The sequence below is a fragment of the Ambystoma mexicanum genome, chromosome 3q, assembly GCF_040938575.1.
Source record: "Ambystoma mexicanum isolate Mex_15411 chromosome 3q, UKY_AmexF1_1, whole genome shotgun sequence".
NCBI classification, from domain to species: Eukaryota; Metazoa; Chordata; class Amphibia; order Caudata; family Ambystomatidae; genus Ambystoma; species Ambystoma mexicanum.
Window position 1 is genome coordinate 100,143,663 of NC_090926.1, and position 16,427 is coordinate 100,160,089.

Here is a 16,427-nt window from a genome sequence, read left to right on the forward strand (position 1 = left end):
AGCGGCGGGAGAAGCCCGACAAGCCTAGGTTGGAGGAAATTACGACCGGCCTGCCCATGAAGGCCCAGGCAGCACAGGAGAAATCTTTGTCGCCGATTGAGCTGGTGGCGGCCGCTAAAGGTGCTGAACCCGTGAAGATGGCCCCTACTGCGCCCAGGGTGTCCCTGCCCACGAGGCGAGAGGCCTCAGCTGGGGCAGTGAAGTCTGCTGGCACACCAGATAAAAAAATGCTATTCCTGAGCCATGTTGCAACCCCTCAGGATGCAAGAAGTGGGGTGGGGCGGTGGGGTGTGACGAAGTCCCAGGCCAGCCACAGGCATGGACATGAGACATGGATGTTTCGTCCTTTGACGACTAGGACTTGGAGTCCCTGCACAAGATCCACGAGGACGCGGAGGACGGCAAGGCCGAAGGAGACGGCGTGGGGCCTAGTGTGCCGACCACGTCTGCTCAGCCGAGAGATGTATCCCTGGACATCCTTTCGACCCTGCACATGCTGGTGTCAGAAATCCAGAAGAGGATGCTTCCGGCCCTTACGTCTCCAGATCAGCCTCCGGCTAAAAAGAGGAAGAGCCATCCGGCGCCCCAACATCAACCTCCACACACGTGCCGGGTGCCCTCCCTCTGATGGAGACGGCGAGGATGACCTGGTCACTGCCGGCAGATTGTTGCAACCAGTGGTGTCCCTACTGGATGAGGTGGGGTTGTTTCATGCCATGCTCGCTAAAGCTTCTGAACTTTTCCAGCTGACGACCGAAGAGACCAAAGAGGGCTTCCTATACCAGAGGCCAAGAGGAAGACCATCATGACGGTGCCCATCCTGGATGACGTGTGGGAAGAAGGCCTAGCCCTCCTGAAAAATCCTTGCTTGGACATGGCCAAGCGGGATAGGCTGGAGAAAAAGTACTTAGTGCCAGAGTCTGCACCCAAGTGCCTACGGTTGCAACAATTGCCGGACTCAGTGGTGTCAGTGGTGTTGGCGGCTGCCAGGAAGAGGTAGGCTCAACCCTCTGGACAGTGAGGGGAGGAAGTTGGATGCCATGGGGAGAAAGGTAATTTACTCCGGCGTCGACAATCAAGGCAGCCAACACATTGGCGATCCTGGTCCGGTACGATGGGGAACTGTGGTACACACTGGCCCAGATTCTGGAATTCCTACCCAAACACAAGCTGGTGGAGGCAATTGCACTCCTCCAGGAAGGTCAAGTTGCATTGGACCATGCCATTACATTGGCCCTGGACATCACTGACGCAGGTTTTCCGGCAGATGGGGGAACGGTGTCTGCCTCAGTCGTTGAGGCTGGCTGAAGGCCACCAATTTCCACCAGGAGATCCAGACAAGGGTACTGGACATGCCCTTCAGGGATAACTTCTTCGGGAAGGCCGTTGCCGAGTCCTTGCAGGCCATCAAGACTGATATGGCTCGTGCCCAGGGTACTCGCCAACAGCACCGCTCTTCCTTTCGCACCTCCCGAGGAAAGTCTGGCGGATCGACGAAAGGTTTCAGTGGGGGATCCTCGTACTGTCGGCCCTCCTGGTCCATGACCCAGGAGGGCCACAGAGGCAGTTCCAAGGCTTTTGGTGGTGATCAGTGCCGTAGTCTCCCCCAAGGCGGAAATCGGGACTGAACCCGCCAGGAGGTCGGGCCCCCACCCATGCACCCTGGTGGGAGGCCGGCTGACCGGATTAGTCAGCAAGTGGGAAAAGCTCTCCACCCACAGATCGGTGCTGGATGCTGTCCCACGGACATAACCTGGAGTTGCAGCAAAAGTGTACGCCTATCCTTCCGGTGACCCGGCAGAAGCTGCACATCCGTCAGCTCCTGCTGGAAGTACGGGCCATGCTACACAAAGGGGCGATGGAGCTAGTTCCAAGACAGCTCCAGAGTCTACTCCAGATATTTCTTGGTCAAAATGACAACTGGGGTGGGGGGGGGGGGCTGTGTCGGTTGGAGGCCCATCCTAGACCTGCTGCGTCTCAAGTTCCTCACATCCCAAATTCAGGATGATCACGTTGCAGCACATACTCGGCCCGCTGGAGTAAGGAGACTTCTTAATTTCTCTGGATCTGGAGGACGCCTACTTCCATGTCCCCATTCACCGGAAGCATCGAAAGTTCCTACGCTTGGTGGTGAGGGAAGGCACTACCAGTTAAAGGCCCTCCCTTTCGGCCTAAAGTCAGTTACCAGGGTCTTCACGAAGTGCCTGGCACCAGTGGCGGCCTATCTGTCTACTAGGGATACACGTGTACCCGTACCTCGAAGTGGCTCATCCGGGCTAATTCAAGAGGAATAGCTGTCGAACACACAGACAACCGTCTAGCTGCTGATTGATCTGGGGTTCTCCATCAATTATCTGAAGTCCTGTTTGACACCATTGCAAAACGCGTTGTTCCTAGGAGCCAGGCTCAACACGGTCTCCTGCCTAGCGTCGCCCTTGGAGGAGAGGATAGCGTCTGTGCTGGGGAAGGTACACAAAGGCTGTTGTCAATGAAGACTGCCACGGTGCAGGCCATCAAGTCGCTGAGGAGCATGTAGTTGTCATGCATCTACCTCATCCGGATATGCAGGTTGCAGAATCGACTTCTTCAGGAGTTCCTGGACGCTCGCTGGATACAAGTGAAGAGTTCTGTCTGGCGGTAAGGTGGTGGGGCGTACATTCCAAAATTGCCTTGGGTACAGGCTTTCAAAACCCCTATACAAGGAGACGGTCACCATGAACACTTCCCTGGAGGGCTGGGGAGCCTACACCGGACATCTGCATGCCAGAGGCCTGAGGCTGCCTTAAGAGAAGGATGTCCACATCAATAGCCTAGAGCTGCGGGCCATCCCTGAAGCGCAAGGTGGTGAGGATCTTCACGGAGAACACAATCACAATTTTCTACATCCGGATGCTGGGGGCACTCGATCCCCAGCACTCTCCAAAGAGGTGCGGAACTTGTGGCACTGGGCCGTTGAATAAGTGATGTTCCTCATCCCCTTTCACCTGGCAGGAGTGAAGAACACCATCACCGACTCCCTCAGCAGGGAGTTGCGCTCCTGCCACGAGTGGGAACTTTGGCAGGACAAGGTGGACAGCATCGTCATCAAGTGTGGCAGGCCCAGACCTGTTTGCAACGGTGGCGAACTCCAAATGCCAGAAATTTGCCAGCAGGTTCCACCAGAAGAGGAGCATGGGGGACGCAGTCTCCTTCCCGTGGGAAGGCCTGTTTTCTGTACACACCCAATCCCCCACCCCCCGTTGCCTCTCCTGCTGCAAGTCATCAGTCATCTCAAAACCCTGCCAATGCTGGATTACTCCTTGCCCAGGCGTGGCCGAGGCAGATTTGATACCTGGTCCTTCTGCGTCGCCTCTGGCCAAGCTGCCAGGGGTCTCGCATCTGCTCGCCAGAGAAGGAGGCGCAATAATGCATCACCAACCAGGATTGCTGAAACAAGAGGGCTTGGCTCCTGCAGCCCTAGAGTTTGGAGGATACCAGTTGCCTGTGGACTGCAGGGAGGTGCTTGCCAAGGCCTGAGGGTTAAGTGCTAAGGTCACAAGTGGAAGCTTTTCGCTATGTGGTGCTGATCGCAGAAAAATTGAGGGTCACTAGGCTGAAGGTTCTTCCATATTTGTTTTCCTTGGCCAAGGAGCAGCTGGCGCACGCCTCTTTCAAGGTGCATCTGGCCGCTATCTCCCGCTACACCAGGTCTCAAGGAAGATCCTCTCTTTGGTCCCACCGTCTCGTCCATGAGTTCCTCAAAGGACTGTTTCGATCTTTCCCACCGGTGAAGGCTCCTGCTCCGGCATGTGAACTCAACGTGGTGCTGACAAGGCTCATGGGAGCCCCCCTCGAGCCTATGCATCAGGCCTCCCTCGAGCCTATGCATCAGGCCCCCCTCAAGTTTCTCTCATGGAAAACGTTTTTCGTGTGACCATCACCTCTGCCAAGAGGGTGGGTGAGATCCAGGCCCTATCCTGCAACCAGCCATAACTGACTTGCCACGAGTCGAGGGTGGTGCTACGGACACACCCCTCCTTCATGCCAAAGGTACTGAAATTCCACTGCAACAAGCCTTTGGTTTTAGCTGTGTTTTTCTGAAGCCTTCGTCACCGGCTGAAAGGGCCTTGCCCTCGCTGGACGTTGCAGGTTCTCTGAAGTTCTAGGTGGCACGCACGAAGAGTTTTTCGGAAAACTTCTCAACTCTTCGTGGACTTACTCTGTGAACCATGAGAAGTCCTTGTCCAAGGATTCCATCTCCAGGTTACTCTCCGGCTGTATCGCACACTTTCACCGGTTGACCAACCGACCGCTGCCCGGCCGTCCGAGAGTCCATTCCACAAGAGTGATTGCTGCAACAACAGCGTTCTTGTCTGGTGTGCCCCTTCTGGACATTTGCAGGGGTGATAAGTGGAGGTCTACACGCTCCTTTACGAGTTTCTACTGCGTCAACAGGGATTCCAGAGAGGAGTCCAGGCTCGGCCAAGCAGTGCTATGTAACCTGTTAGCTTGACGTAAGTCTGTTCCAGAGGTAAGGGTATTGCTTCTGTTGAGCCTTACACAACCTCCCTTAGTTGTGTAATGTGTTACTGCTATGTATTCGTTATTCATGAGCATGTGAATTCATGCCTGATCCAAAGCTGGAGAAGTTACAAGTTACTTACCTGTAACTATTGTTCTCCATCATGGGTCTGGCATGGATTCACATGCAAACCCTCCCTACCCCTCTGCGGCTCTTCTTGCTCATAGTGCCACTTTACGTGCTTACCAAATATGAAGATGGCTTCCAGAGGAGGGACTTGGGCAGGGACAGTCATTGGCTGGGGGCAGTATGACCCAGAGTACAGCGATTGGTTTAGAGGGGAAATACAGTTTGGAATATTCAAGAGCATGTGAATCCATGCCAGACCCATGCTGGAGAACAAGTTACAGGTAAGTAACTTGTAACTTCTCCAGCTTTGGATCAGGCATGGATTCACATGCTTATGCGGCAGCTCCAGAGCAGCGATCGGATGATGGAGCGGTGATCGAGTGATGGTGCTTCAATGGATCGCTGGAATGAGCAGCCTTCTGGTAAGTATTAGTGTTGCGCTGCTAACCTGGTGTCTTTTCCTTTGCAGCTCTGCAGAAGCAGTGACTCGGTACGACCGAGATGGAGCATCAGGTAAGAGTCATGTTCTGTTCTCTTCTCTCTCCTTCTTCCTTGCAGGTAACTCGAGAGGACGGGACGGTTGTGGCTGAAGACAGGCCTGGACTAACGCGAAGCATGTTCTGTACTGTAGGTGTGGTTTATATAGTCTTGGAGAAGTAGTTCCCAGGTAAAGTAGTCCCTCCAACCACACCCTAGTAAGTAGGCCATTGGTAAAGTAGTCCCTTCAACCTGCCTCAGACTGGTCTGCACGTGGTTCTCTCCCTTTTGAAACCTGCCTTACTTGAGATGGCAGCATGAGCCTGGCGCCAACAGCGCCAGGACCGAGTCCAGGGATCCCTTAGGGAATCCATTGGGACCTTGGAGGTCCCCATGGGTGCCAATACCCTGGGCTGGTTGGTCAGTTCCTGGTGTCTGGGGGCAGGTACCGTGACACCAATACTTAAGAGGGAAGGAGTGGTTATAAGAGTTTTTGGTGCACCAACACAGTTGACGATGAAAAGCAATTTAGTGAAGGCAGTTGTAACAGATTTAGCCAAAGTCAATAGGCCTGTGCCAGAGTTAGTGGTACAGGGCAATGTGCCCAGGATCAAAGTGTTATAGTAGCTGCAGTCAAGTCTTTGGTTTAACGATTAAAAAGGAGGGTGCAGAAGGTAAAAGATAATGTTAGTTGATAGGGGCGGCTAACCCAGGAGGTAGGTAAAGGATTTCAAACACCTTTAGCAGTACCCCGCGAAATGGGAGGCCTGGCGGAACAATGTACCTGAAAAAGTGGAAGCAGCTCCTGCGGTGGTTCCTGGCCGTTCCTGCAGTTCGTGTTGTCCAGCAGAGAAAGAGAGGCTCTCTTCGTGGAGGAAGGTTCAAGTTACTGCACTGCCCAGGGAAGAAGCCAGCCGCGGTGATGCCGAAATGGATTAAAAGGTACGCTCCTTTAAATCGTGGTCGTGGTGGACAGGTGCCTGGCTATCTGGTCTCAGAGTGAGGGGCACTGGCGATTCGACCAAGGCAGGTCCTGGAAGGTGATTGGCAAACTGGTTGGCCCCACCAGCTCAAGGGAAGAAGGCTCTTGCAGATGAAGATCTTCTCTCGTCGTGTGGAGAAAAGTGGTGAGGCGCTGCAGCAGGGCTTCACCGGTGGTTCAGTTGTTGCAGAGGTCTTTGGCTTCTCTCCTCTTCGGCTTCTTAGTTCCAGTGGCGACGTCTTGTCCTCCAGTCCTCAGGACCCTGATTTTATGCAGCAAGACCCCCATTCATACAGCATAGCTGTCACTCACACACAGTGGGGTGGCTCTCCCGGCGGGAGAACCCCCCAGCCTATCAGGGCAGAGTACGACTTGGGCTGCGTAGGCAACCCTGTCCAGGGTGCCTATTCCCCCTCCCACACATCCTGTCTAACCCAGACTCGGTGGCGCCTAAAGAAGGGCTTCTGTGCAGAAGCCCGCCAAAAGGACGAACAAAGGATCCCCGACCTGGTTTAGGACTATAGAGAAAGACACGAGAAAGAAATTAAACCAAAGTTCTGGCAATAAAAACCTACCAGAGTAAAGTTATTATTCTCCAGCATGGGGTCTGGCATGGATTCACATGCTCATGAATATTCCCCGTCGTCAGGCTGGGAATCCTCGGTAAAGAAAAAACCAGTATCAGTTTCGTTTCTGATCTGTCTTTCGTAGCAATAACCAATCACTGGTCTCTGCGTCATACTGACCACAGCCAATGACTGCCCTCTACCTAAGCACCGCCTCTGGCAGCCATCTTCAGATTTTTACCGCACGTTCATGTGTTGGGATCCTCGTGCTATTGCTCTCGAGCGTTAGTGCTATTTTTTCGCGCTTTTTTCACAAAAACTTCGATTCTTCGGTCAAAGAGCCTCAAGCTCCACCGATACTACATCCGATCTACGGGGACCCGTGTCGGATTCATCTGTGCCCCTCAAGGGTGAAGATTTCGTCGAGCTACGCTTCGGAGGACTCCAGAAGCTTCTCAGGCCCGGTCTCGGAGATGGCCCAGGAGAAGGGAAGCTCGACGCCCGGAAAGCTGTTCAGGGTCTGCCCTGGATGCCAGCTGCAGAACGTCTTTAAGGAGGACGAACACTCTTTCTGCCTTTACTGCCTTCATGAGGACAAAACGCACGTGGAGAAGGACTGTGCGTTTTGCGGCGACATGTCGGAACGGACCATGAAGGACCGTCATCAACGTCTCGCCAACTGGCTGCAGGGTAAGAGCCCGTCTGGCGAGAAGAAGAAGAAATCCGAGCGGTCTTCTAAGACCTTTGAGGGCGCCCCGGCGACGGGGGCCCAACATAAGGCCAAGCACCGCGAGTCCGCTGGCACCGGGAGCGCCGAACGGTCGGGCTCTACGGGCGCCAGGCAGGGCGCACCCTCCCCGGCACCATCAACCACGAGCCAACGCTCTGGGTCGGGTAAGAGGAAGGCCGAGCACCCGGCGAAGCTCCTGGAGAGGCCCCGGTCGAGCTCGAAGGCAGAGGAGGAGCGTGGCAGTGCCCCCTCCCTCAAGGACAAGGCGGTGAGCGCACCTAGGGTGGTGAAGGCCTTGATCCATCCGACCAAGCCCTCTATCGAAACGGTCGCGGCGGCCCTGGCCCAGCCTGTGGAGGCTACTCCAGTGGTGGCGACCTCAGGGCCCAGAATCTCCCTGCCTCCTCGGAGGGAGTCTTCTTTTATGCCCATCGATAGGACCCCCGTGAAAACCTCCGTGGAGAAGAAGGGGGGGCAGGGCGTCGTCGTAGATTCGGCCTCAACCTCAGAAGAAGAGCTGGTCGAGGTCTTAAGCCACGGCCTAGGCGTGGAACAAGACCAGCCCGTCGGAATGGGTGCCGACGCAGGCGACGACGACGACATCGTCGAGGATGCCGACGGGGCCCCTGCTCGCCCGTCGGATTCCCCTCTGCCAGCGCCGCGAGACAACTCGGCGGGCATTTTGTTGGCCATACAGTCCTTATGCACTGAGATAAGGACGAGGCTACCGTTACCGACGGAGGAACCTCTCCCGTCGGGGGATCCAGAACCGGGACCTTCTGGTGTTCCCCCTGCCAAGAAAAGAAGGATCCATCCTCCACCTCCTTTTCAACCGTCGCGCCCCGTCCAGCCCTCCTCCCCGTCCACCCGAGGGGATGATACGGGGACTGACACGGCAGCGACGGGTACGGACGACGAGGCATACGACGAGGATTTTCCGTCGTCGCCCCCCACCAGGGCTTCTCCGCCCGACGAGATCGGATCCTTCCATTCCATGATCTCCAGGGCTTCCGAGCTTTTTCAACTCTGCCCCGAGGAGAAGAAAAAGGAAGGCTTCCTTTATCAGCGGCGCGAGGCCAAGAGGAAGACGGTCCTCGCAGTGCCTCTGTTGGACGACATTTGGGATGAGGGTCTTTCCCTCCTCAAGAACCCTTCCACGACGCCAGCTAGAAGAGACCGGTACGAGAAGAAGTACCGGGTCCCGGACACGGCCCCCCTATGCCTCCGGGCGCAGCCTACCCCGGACTCCGTCGTCTCCGCGGCGGCCAGGAAGAAAGCGGGGGGGGGTGCGGCCTCCACATCGACTTCCCCGCCGGACGGCGAGGGAAAGAAATTGGATGCTATGGGACGTAGAGTCATCTCGTCGGCAGCGACGACGATTAAAGCGGCCAACGCCTTGGCTATCGTGGCCCGCTACGACAGGGAGCTCTGGTACAAGATGGCTCCCCTGCTGGATTTTCTGCCGGACGACAAGAGGGCTGAGGCCCTTGAGATCCTCCAGGAAGGTGAAGTGGCTTCGGACCACGCCATCACCGTGGCGACGGACATCGCCGACGCGGGGTTCCGCCAGCTAGGCAACGGCGTTTGCCTTCGACGTCGTGGATGGCTCAAAGCTACGGATTTTCGGCAGGACGTCCAGACCAGAGTCCTGGACATGCCCTTCGACGGGAACAACCTGTTTGGGAAGACGGTGGACGATTCCCTCCAGGCCATCAAGGCGGATACTGAGACGGCCCGGGCCCTGGGAGTCCTGCAGCAACGACGGACGCCCTTTCGGAGCGGCGGAGGCAAGGGCGCCTCCAAAGGTTCCGGTGGCGGTTTCGCTTCCTACCGTCAAGCGGCCCGCTCGTCGTCGCAAGAGGCCTACAGAGGACGAGGCAAGTCTAGCGGACCCCGCCGTCGTCGCCAAGGAGGTCAAGGCGGCAAGGCCGCGTCCAAGCAGGATTGAACCGGCCGTGGGGTCGGGCCCCCACCGAAGCACCCCGGTGGGAGGCCGGCTGGCGGGCTTCGTCAGCGTGTGGGAGTCCATCTCCACCGACTGTTGGGTGCTGGATGCCCTGGCCCGGGGCCACGCGCTCGAGTTTCAAAGAAGGTGCCCGCGCGTCCCCCCCGTGGCCAGGAGAGAACTTCACGTCCCTCAACTTCTCCTGGAGGTAAAGGCGATGCTCAGAAAGGGCGCCATCGAACTCGTCCCAAAGAGGCTTCGGGGCTCCGGAGTCTACTCGCGATACTTCCTCGTGAAGAAGAAGACGGGAGGATGGCGCCCCATCCTAGACCTGCGACGGCTGAACAAGTTCATCAAGGCGCAGAAGTTCAGGATGGTCACCTTACAGCACGTCCTGGGTCAACTGGAGGAAGGAGACTTCCTGTCGTCGTTGGATTTGGAGGATGCCTACTTCCACATTCCAATCCTAAAGGGGCACCGAAAATTCCTCAGGTTCGTGGTCCAAGGGCGGCATTACCAGTTCAAAGCCCTTCCCTTCGGACTGCGGTCGGCACCCAGGGTATTCACCAAGTGCCTCGCACCGGTGGCGGCGCAGCTGCGCCGCGAGGGGATTCACGTCTACCCCTACCTGGACGACTGGCTCATCCGCGCCAAGACGAAGGAGCTCGCCGTGGTCCACACGGCAAGGACCGTCCAACTCCTCACGGACCTGGGATTCTCCGTGAACTACACCAAATCCCACCTGGTGCCCGCGCAAGTCGCACTGTTTCTGGGAGCGAGGCTCGACACAGTGTCCCTTCTGGCCTCCCCGTCGGAGGAGAGGACCAGGACCATCTTGGGCAAGGTGCAACGGATGCTGGTGGCCGACGCGGCCAAAGTGAGATCCATCAAGTCCCTCCTCGGGATGATGTCTTCCTGCATCTACCTCATTCCCATGTGCAGGCTCCGGATGCGCCCGTTGCAAGAATTCCTGGATGCGCGCTGGATCCAGACGACGGGCAGCTTCGAGGAAAGGATCAAGCTCGACGAGAGTTTCCGGCGAGCGATACGGTGGTGGGGCACCCGCGCGCATCTGACGGCGGGCATGGACTTCCAGACCCCAGCCCACCAGGAGACTGTGACCACGGATGCCTCCCTGGAAGGGTGGGGAGCGCACACCGAAAATCTGCACGCGAGGGGACTCTGGCTCCCGACGGAGAAGTCCCTGCATATCAACGTCCTGGAGCTCCGTGCAGTGTTTTGGGCCCTCAGGTCCTTCCTTCCGTCCCTGAAGGGCAAGGTGGTGAGGATCTTCACCGACAACACCACCACCATGTTTTACATCAGGAAACAGGGCGGAACCAGGTCCCCAGCGCTGTCCAAGGAGGCGCAGGACCTGTGGCATTGGGCCGTCGCCCAAGGGATTTTTCTGGTGCCGTTTCATCTGGCAGGGATAAAAAACACCATCGCCGACTCACTCAGCAGGGAGCTGCGCTCGTGCCACGAGTGGGAACTACGGCAGGATCTAGTGGATCGCCTCTTCCGACGGTGGGGCACACCCCAGATCGACCTGTTCGCGACGGCGACGAACACCAAGTGCCGGAGGTTCGCCAGCAGGTTTCCCCAGACGAGGAGCATGGGCGATGCTTTCTCGTTCCCCTGGGAGGGCCTGTTCCTCTACGCGTTCCCTCCCTTGCCTCTGCTAATCCGGCTCGTCAACCAGCTCAAGAGGTCACGGTGCAGGATGATCCTCGTCGCACCTGCGTGGCCGAGGCAGATATGGTTCCCGGACCTTCTGGACTTGTCAGCGTCCCCGCCGATCAAGCTGCCGGCGGACGCAGACCTACTCTCCAGGGAAGGAGGCGCCATCCTCCACCACGACCCGAAGTCGCTGAACTTGCAGGCCTGGCTCCTGCAGCGCTAGAGTTTGGAGGATACGACATACCGGCCGATTGCAGAGAGGTTCTTGCAAAGGCCAGGGCGTCCTCGACTCTTAAATGCTACGGACACAAATGGAAGAGGTTCTCTGTCTGGTGCCACGCACAGAAGATTAACCCTCTACGGATTACGGCTCCCCAAGTACTGCCGTACCTGCTGACGCTGGCCAAAGCTGGACTGGCACACGCGTCCATCAAGATTCATCTTGCTGCGATCTCCCGATACACCAGAACCACGGGGCGGACGTCCTTGTGGTCTCATCGTCTGGTGAAAGAGTTCATGAAGGGACTATTCAGATCGTTCCCGCCGGTGAAGGCTCCGGCCCCGGCGTGGGAGCTCAACGTGGTGCTGACCAAGCTCATGGGACCTCCGTTCGAGCCTCTGCACTCGGCCCCGTTGAAGTTTCTATCGTGGAAGACAGCTTTTCTCGTGGCCATCACCTCCGCACGACGAGTGGGTGAGATCCAGGCCCTTTCCTGCAAAGCCCCGTACTTGACTTTCCACGACACGAGGGTAGTGCTCAGGACGCACCCCTCCTTCATGCCCAAGGTACCGTCGGACTTCCATCTCAACGAACCCTTGGTGTTACCTGTGTTCTTCCCGTCGCCTTCGTCGCCGGCTGAGAGGACTTTGCACTCGCTGGATGTAGCTAGAGCGCTGAAGTTCTACGTGGATCGCACGAAGGGTTTTCGGAAGACGTCACAACTCTTTGTGAACTTTGGACCTGTCAATCAGGGGAAGGCTCTCTCGAAGGCTTCCATCTCCAGATGGCTCTCCGGCTGTATCATGTACTGTCACCGGTTGGCAAACCGACCGCTGCCTGGCCGTCCGAGAGCCCATTCCACCAGAGCGATCGCAGCTACCACGGCGTTCCTATCTGGTGTGCCCCTGCTGGACATATGCAGGGCTGCTACGTGGAGGTCGACGCACACCTTCACGAAATTCTACTGCGTCGACCGGGATTCCAGGGAGGAGTCCAGGGTCGGCCAAGCAGTGCTGCGCAACCTGTTCGCCTGAGGTGAGCCTGGTGAGGAGGTAAGATGCTTAATGTTGAGTTGTTGTGATGCTTAATGTTGAGCCTTTGCCACCTCCCGTGGTTGTGCATGTGTGTACTGCTATGTATTCTTTATTCATGAGCATGTGAATCCATGCCAGACCCCATGCTGGAGAAGGAACAAGTTACTTACCTGTAACTGTTGTTCTCCAGCATGGGTCTGGCATGGATTCACATGCGAACCCTCCCGCCTACCCCTCTGCGGCTCTTCACTTGGTCATACTGCCACTTCACGTGCTTCCAAATCTGAAGATGGCTGCCAGAGGCGGTGCTTAGGTAGAGGGCAGTCATTGGCTGTGGTCAGTATGACGCAGAGACCAGTGATTGGTTATTGCTACGAAAGACAGATCAGAAACGAAACTGATACTGGTTTTTTCTTTACCGAGGATTCCCAGCCTGACGACGGGGAATATTCATGAGCATGTGAATCCATGCCAGACCCATGCTGGAGAACAACAGTTACAGGTAAGTAACTTGTTCCAAATAAACCGGCGGTATGTTAGAGGCTGTCAGTAAATGTGGTAGCCTCGAACAATGGGAAAATCCCATGGGAAAATATTTGCGGTCGAATATTTATGGTAGAAACCACTGCCACCAGCCAAAAACTTTTGAGGGGGACTGTACGGTACCCCCTCGAAAATGAACACTAGGGAAAAACTATTAACCCTTTCCAGTATTTCCATATTAAGATGGGTTGTACTGGGTTTGCTCATAAAGAATGACTAGTAAAGTCAATGGGGACTTTACATGCCCTGGGAGACAGTAGTCAGTCCCAGGGTATGGAGTCTGTTTGGGGGTCGCTACGACACCCCTGTGGTACGGCACAGAGGGTGCTGTGTACCACACATGTAAAAAGATGGGTCCTATGAGGGTGAGCAAATCCCCACAGACCATAAGCACACAAGATAGTCTAAAACATACACTAGCAATCTGTCTAAGAGAGGGAAAAGGGGTCTCACTCTTAGCAGGAGAAAAAAATAAACCCCTCAAATCCACCAAAGCTGCTGGGTGACTCTATAGGTAAGGGAAATTAGCCATGGATTGAGAATTCTCCCTAACACTACCTTACGTTTTAACCATTGCCATTCTCGGGTGGGCCTCCAGACACTGCTAATCCTACCCTCAGTATCATCCAGGGGGGTGGTAACACCGACTCACCACTGCCAGAGTGTCCGGGTTTTCCTCTGGCCTCCCTGTAATATCGAGACCCACACTCTGTTATCCTGAAAGAGCTAGAAGCTCCAATCCCAGTGCCAGACAACTGCGTAAAAGATGAACCATGGTGCTCAACATATAGCAAGCTCTAGTCAATAAAGTTACGACTTTACAAGTAAGAATTGCCAAGAAAAAAGCCTAATTAACCTCCACTATGCCTCCCATAGTCGCCTCTCCACCTAGCAACTCTGTTGTGCCCCCACACTTTTAAGTTCTCTAAAGCCACCATAATTGAGACTGAAAAACATTCTATCGCTTAAACCTTCAAACTGTCAGGGCAATCAATGCCCTGCCCAACTCATAAAGGATACAGACAGAGACTTGGCCCCTTTTTATTACAAAACTCATCAATGCCTCATTCTCTTCAGGCATTATCCCAAGCAACCTCAAAGAATCTTGGGTGCTCCTATTACTTAAAAAACAGAGCTTAGACTCAGCTATACCCAACAACTAGCGGCTGATTACAACAGTGCCTTTTCTTCTAAAAATCATATACAAGATGGCCTATTCACAAATACAAAAACACCTGGAATCCAACCACCTACTAGGAGCACGCCAATTTTGTCAAAGCTAGTCTATTGTAATGCACTGTACATCAGGGCTATCAAACAAACTATCAAGAAAATCTAATTCCTCCAGAACAATGCCCTTAGAGCAGCACTCAGAATTGGTAGGTGTGACCACATCTCCGAAACTAGAAGATTAAATAATTGGCTCTCAACCCACGACAAAATTAAGCTAAAAGTTGCTTCAATAACTTAGAAATTCCTGAACAAGGTGGCACCATGTGAAATTCTCATCAAGAATCTCCATATTATCTAACACTAACTGCCTCTTAGTCCCAAGATTTAAACACTCTAGATTAGGGGGGTTTGGGGGGTGCAGCTTCCCGGTCAAGTTTGCTCAATTCTGGAACTCCCTACCCGCTCCACTGAGAGCAGATCAATCCTACCCCAACTTCTGCCAGAATCTTAGAGGATGGCTCAAAGATGCGGACAAGTAATGTCCTCTCCATGACTTCATCACTGACCCTTGGGTCTACATTGTAAATCATTTCAGATTGAATGTCTCCTAAGTATCCTTGCACGTTATCTATAAACTTCACTTGCTATATACTTGGCCATTGTATATGCCCATATTCTTGCATATGTTATGCTGCTCTTATCTCTCTGTATCCACTGCATGTATATTGCCTCTTTTGCTGAATAACTCATGTGTATTGTATTGCATATGTACTGCCCTAATGTGTAACTAAGCTGTAAGTTTTCTTATGCGATGCGCCCTGATACCGACTGGTCTGGTGCGCAATACAAATAATAAAACACTCAATCTTTGGGGCATCCCCAGACACCTCTGCTCCCACTTTCGATGGTTCTTCCACAAATCACGACTCAGCTGCCATGTTAAGGCGCTCTGAGCGCTTTCCATTGTTGGTGAACTCTGGTGGCAAGGGAGCTAATATCTCTGGAGCACCCCCGGCGTCTCTGCCAAATGACGACCGCCTGTTGCTCTCATGCATTGCCCAGCACAGCCCAAGATGACTGCTCTGCTCTGCAAAGACTGCAGAGGATCTGTCCATTCAAGATCATGCCTCACGACACAGATGTTTCTAGTCTTTCCCCAGCATCACCAGGGCTGGCTACCTTTTGTTCATGGTGCCTCTCATTACAGGATAGCTGATTTTAGGCCGCTTGCCGAGCTCTTGCCCCTCATGTCCTCATCCGCAGGCTCCTTGAGCCATGCCCATCAGTACGTATACCTATACCTTGAAGCACAACTGATGCATGTTTTACTGACATTTTTACCCAACCTTTGACTTTTGTGACTGTTTGTGTCCAGGGTTACATGTTACAAAGCCTGAAGCAGGTGCCATATTCAGAAGTCTAATTTTGAGGTGTGAGGGGTTGATCTAATTTGCTTCATCACATATGATGGACACTGTGCTGCAAATCCTTATTTTTGTCTTTTTGGTCAAGACTGGATGACCATACTTTGTGCCTGAATGCATCGAATTGACTGTGACCCAACTAAAACCGCTCCATTTCCCTCTTTCACCATTTTGAGCTTTATTTTCTTTGCACTTTGCTTTTTAATCGTTCGTATCATTTTGTCATCTTATACTGCTTTGCAATTTCATGCATGCATGCATTTGACTTTTGTTGCAGGTGTACTCATGTAATGGAATGACAACTTTTAAACCGTGTCTGAAGAAGCTTTCAATGAAGGCCTCCCTTCTGCCTCTTAACTGTTGAGCCTTTTCCTAAATGTATAATTTCTTAGTGAAAGTATTTTCAGTAAGGCTCAAAGGTTTTTAGTGAATATTCTACAAGTGAAATCTCACCAGCCAGATATGTAAAAATACTTTTGGCACTTGTTAGTGGGAAGAGAGGGTAAGGTCGCAGTATCTGTAAAACGTGGTGTAATATTTTCAAAATGTAATCTTTTTTTCTTTGTTTCAGTAAATCAGTCAAGCAGCTGTAAACGGGAGGAGGTTCATTTAAGCACATGGGAGTCTCCACCATGTGATGAAGATTGGGATATGGGTAAGGTTAAGTTTATATACTATTCTGAAGTCCTCATTTTGGTAGACGTTTTATCCAAATGGGTAAGGATGGTGTACTTTGGTGGAAGATCTGCACTTGACCAGGTACTCACTATGTTTTGGGTTTTACGATTGAGTTGCGGATATGGGTTGGTGTACCCACCTTGTTCTGGCAGCTAGTAATTCTCTCCTAGCAAAAATAAAATCCTATGTCCTTTTGGATTCCGCATTCAACCCATCATTTAAGCATTATGGCCGCAGTTGCCCACATTATAGGATTGTATGGGCTTGTTGGCCTGAGTTATGGACCAGAGTGAAGTGCAAGTGCATAAGGCCTTTCGGGGAAATCACTAGAACCAGTATTGCTCT

General features: G+C 53.8%; 1 protein-coding gene across 2 annotated transcripts in view; it reads left to right on the top strand.

Moving 5' to 3' along the window:
- Positions 1-16,427, top strand: part of LOC138582171 (gametocyte-specific factor 1-like) — a 933,223-nt gene that overhangs the window by 524,098 nt on the left and 392,698 nt on the right. For both annotated transcript variants that reach the window (XM_069653216.1, XM_069653217.1), the window contains exon 6: positions 15,976-16,059. In XM_069653216.1, the coding sequence (XP_069509317.1) occupies positions 15,976-16,059 (84 nt within the window). The remainder of the gene's footprint in view (positions 1-15,975; positions 16,060-16,427) is intronic.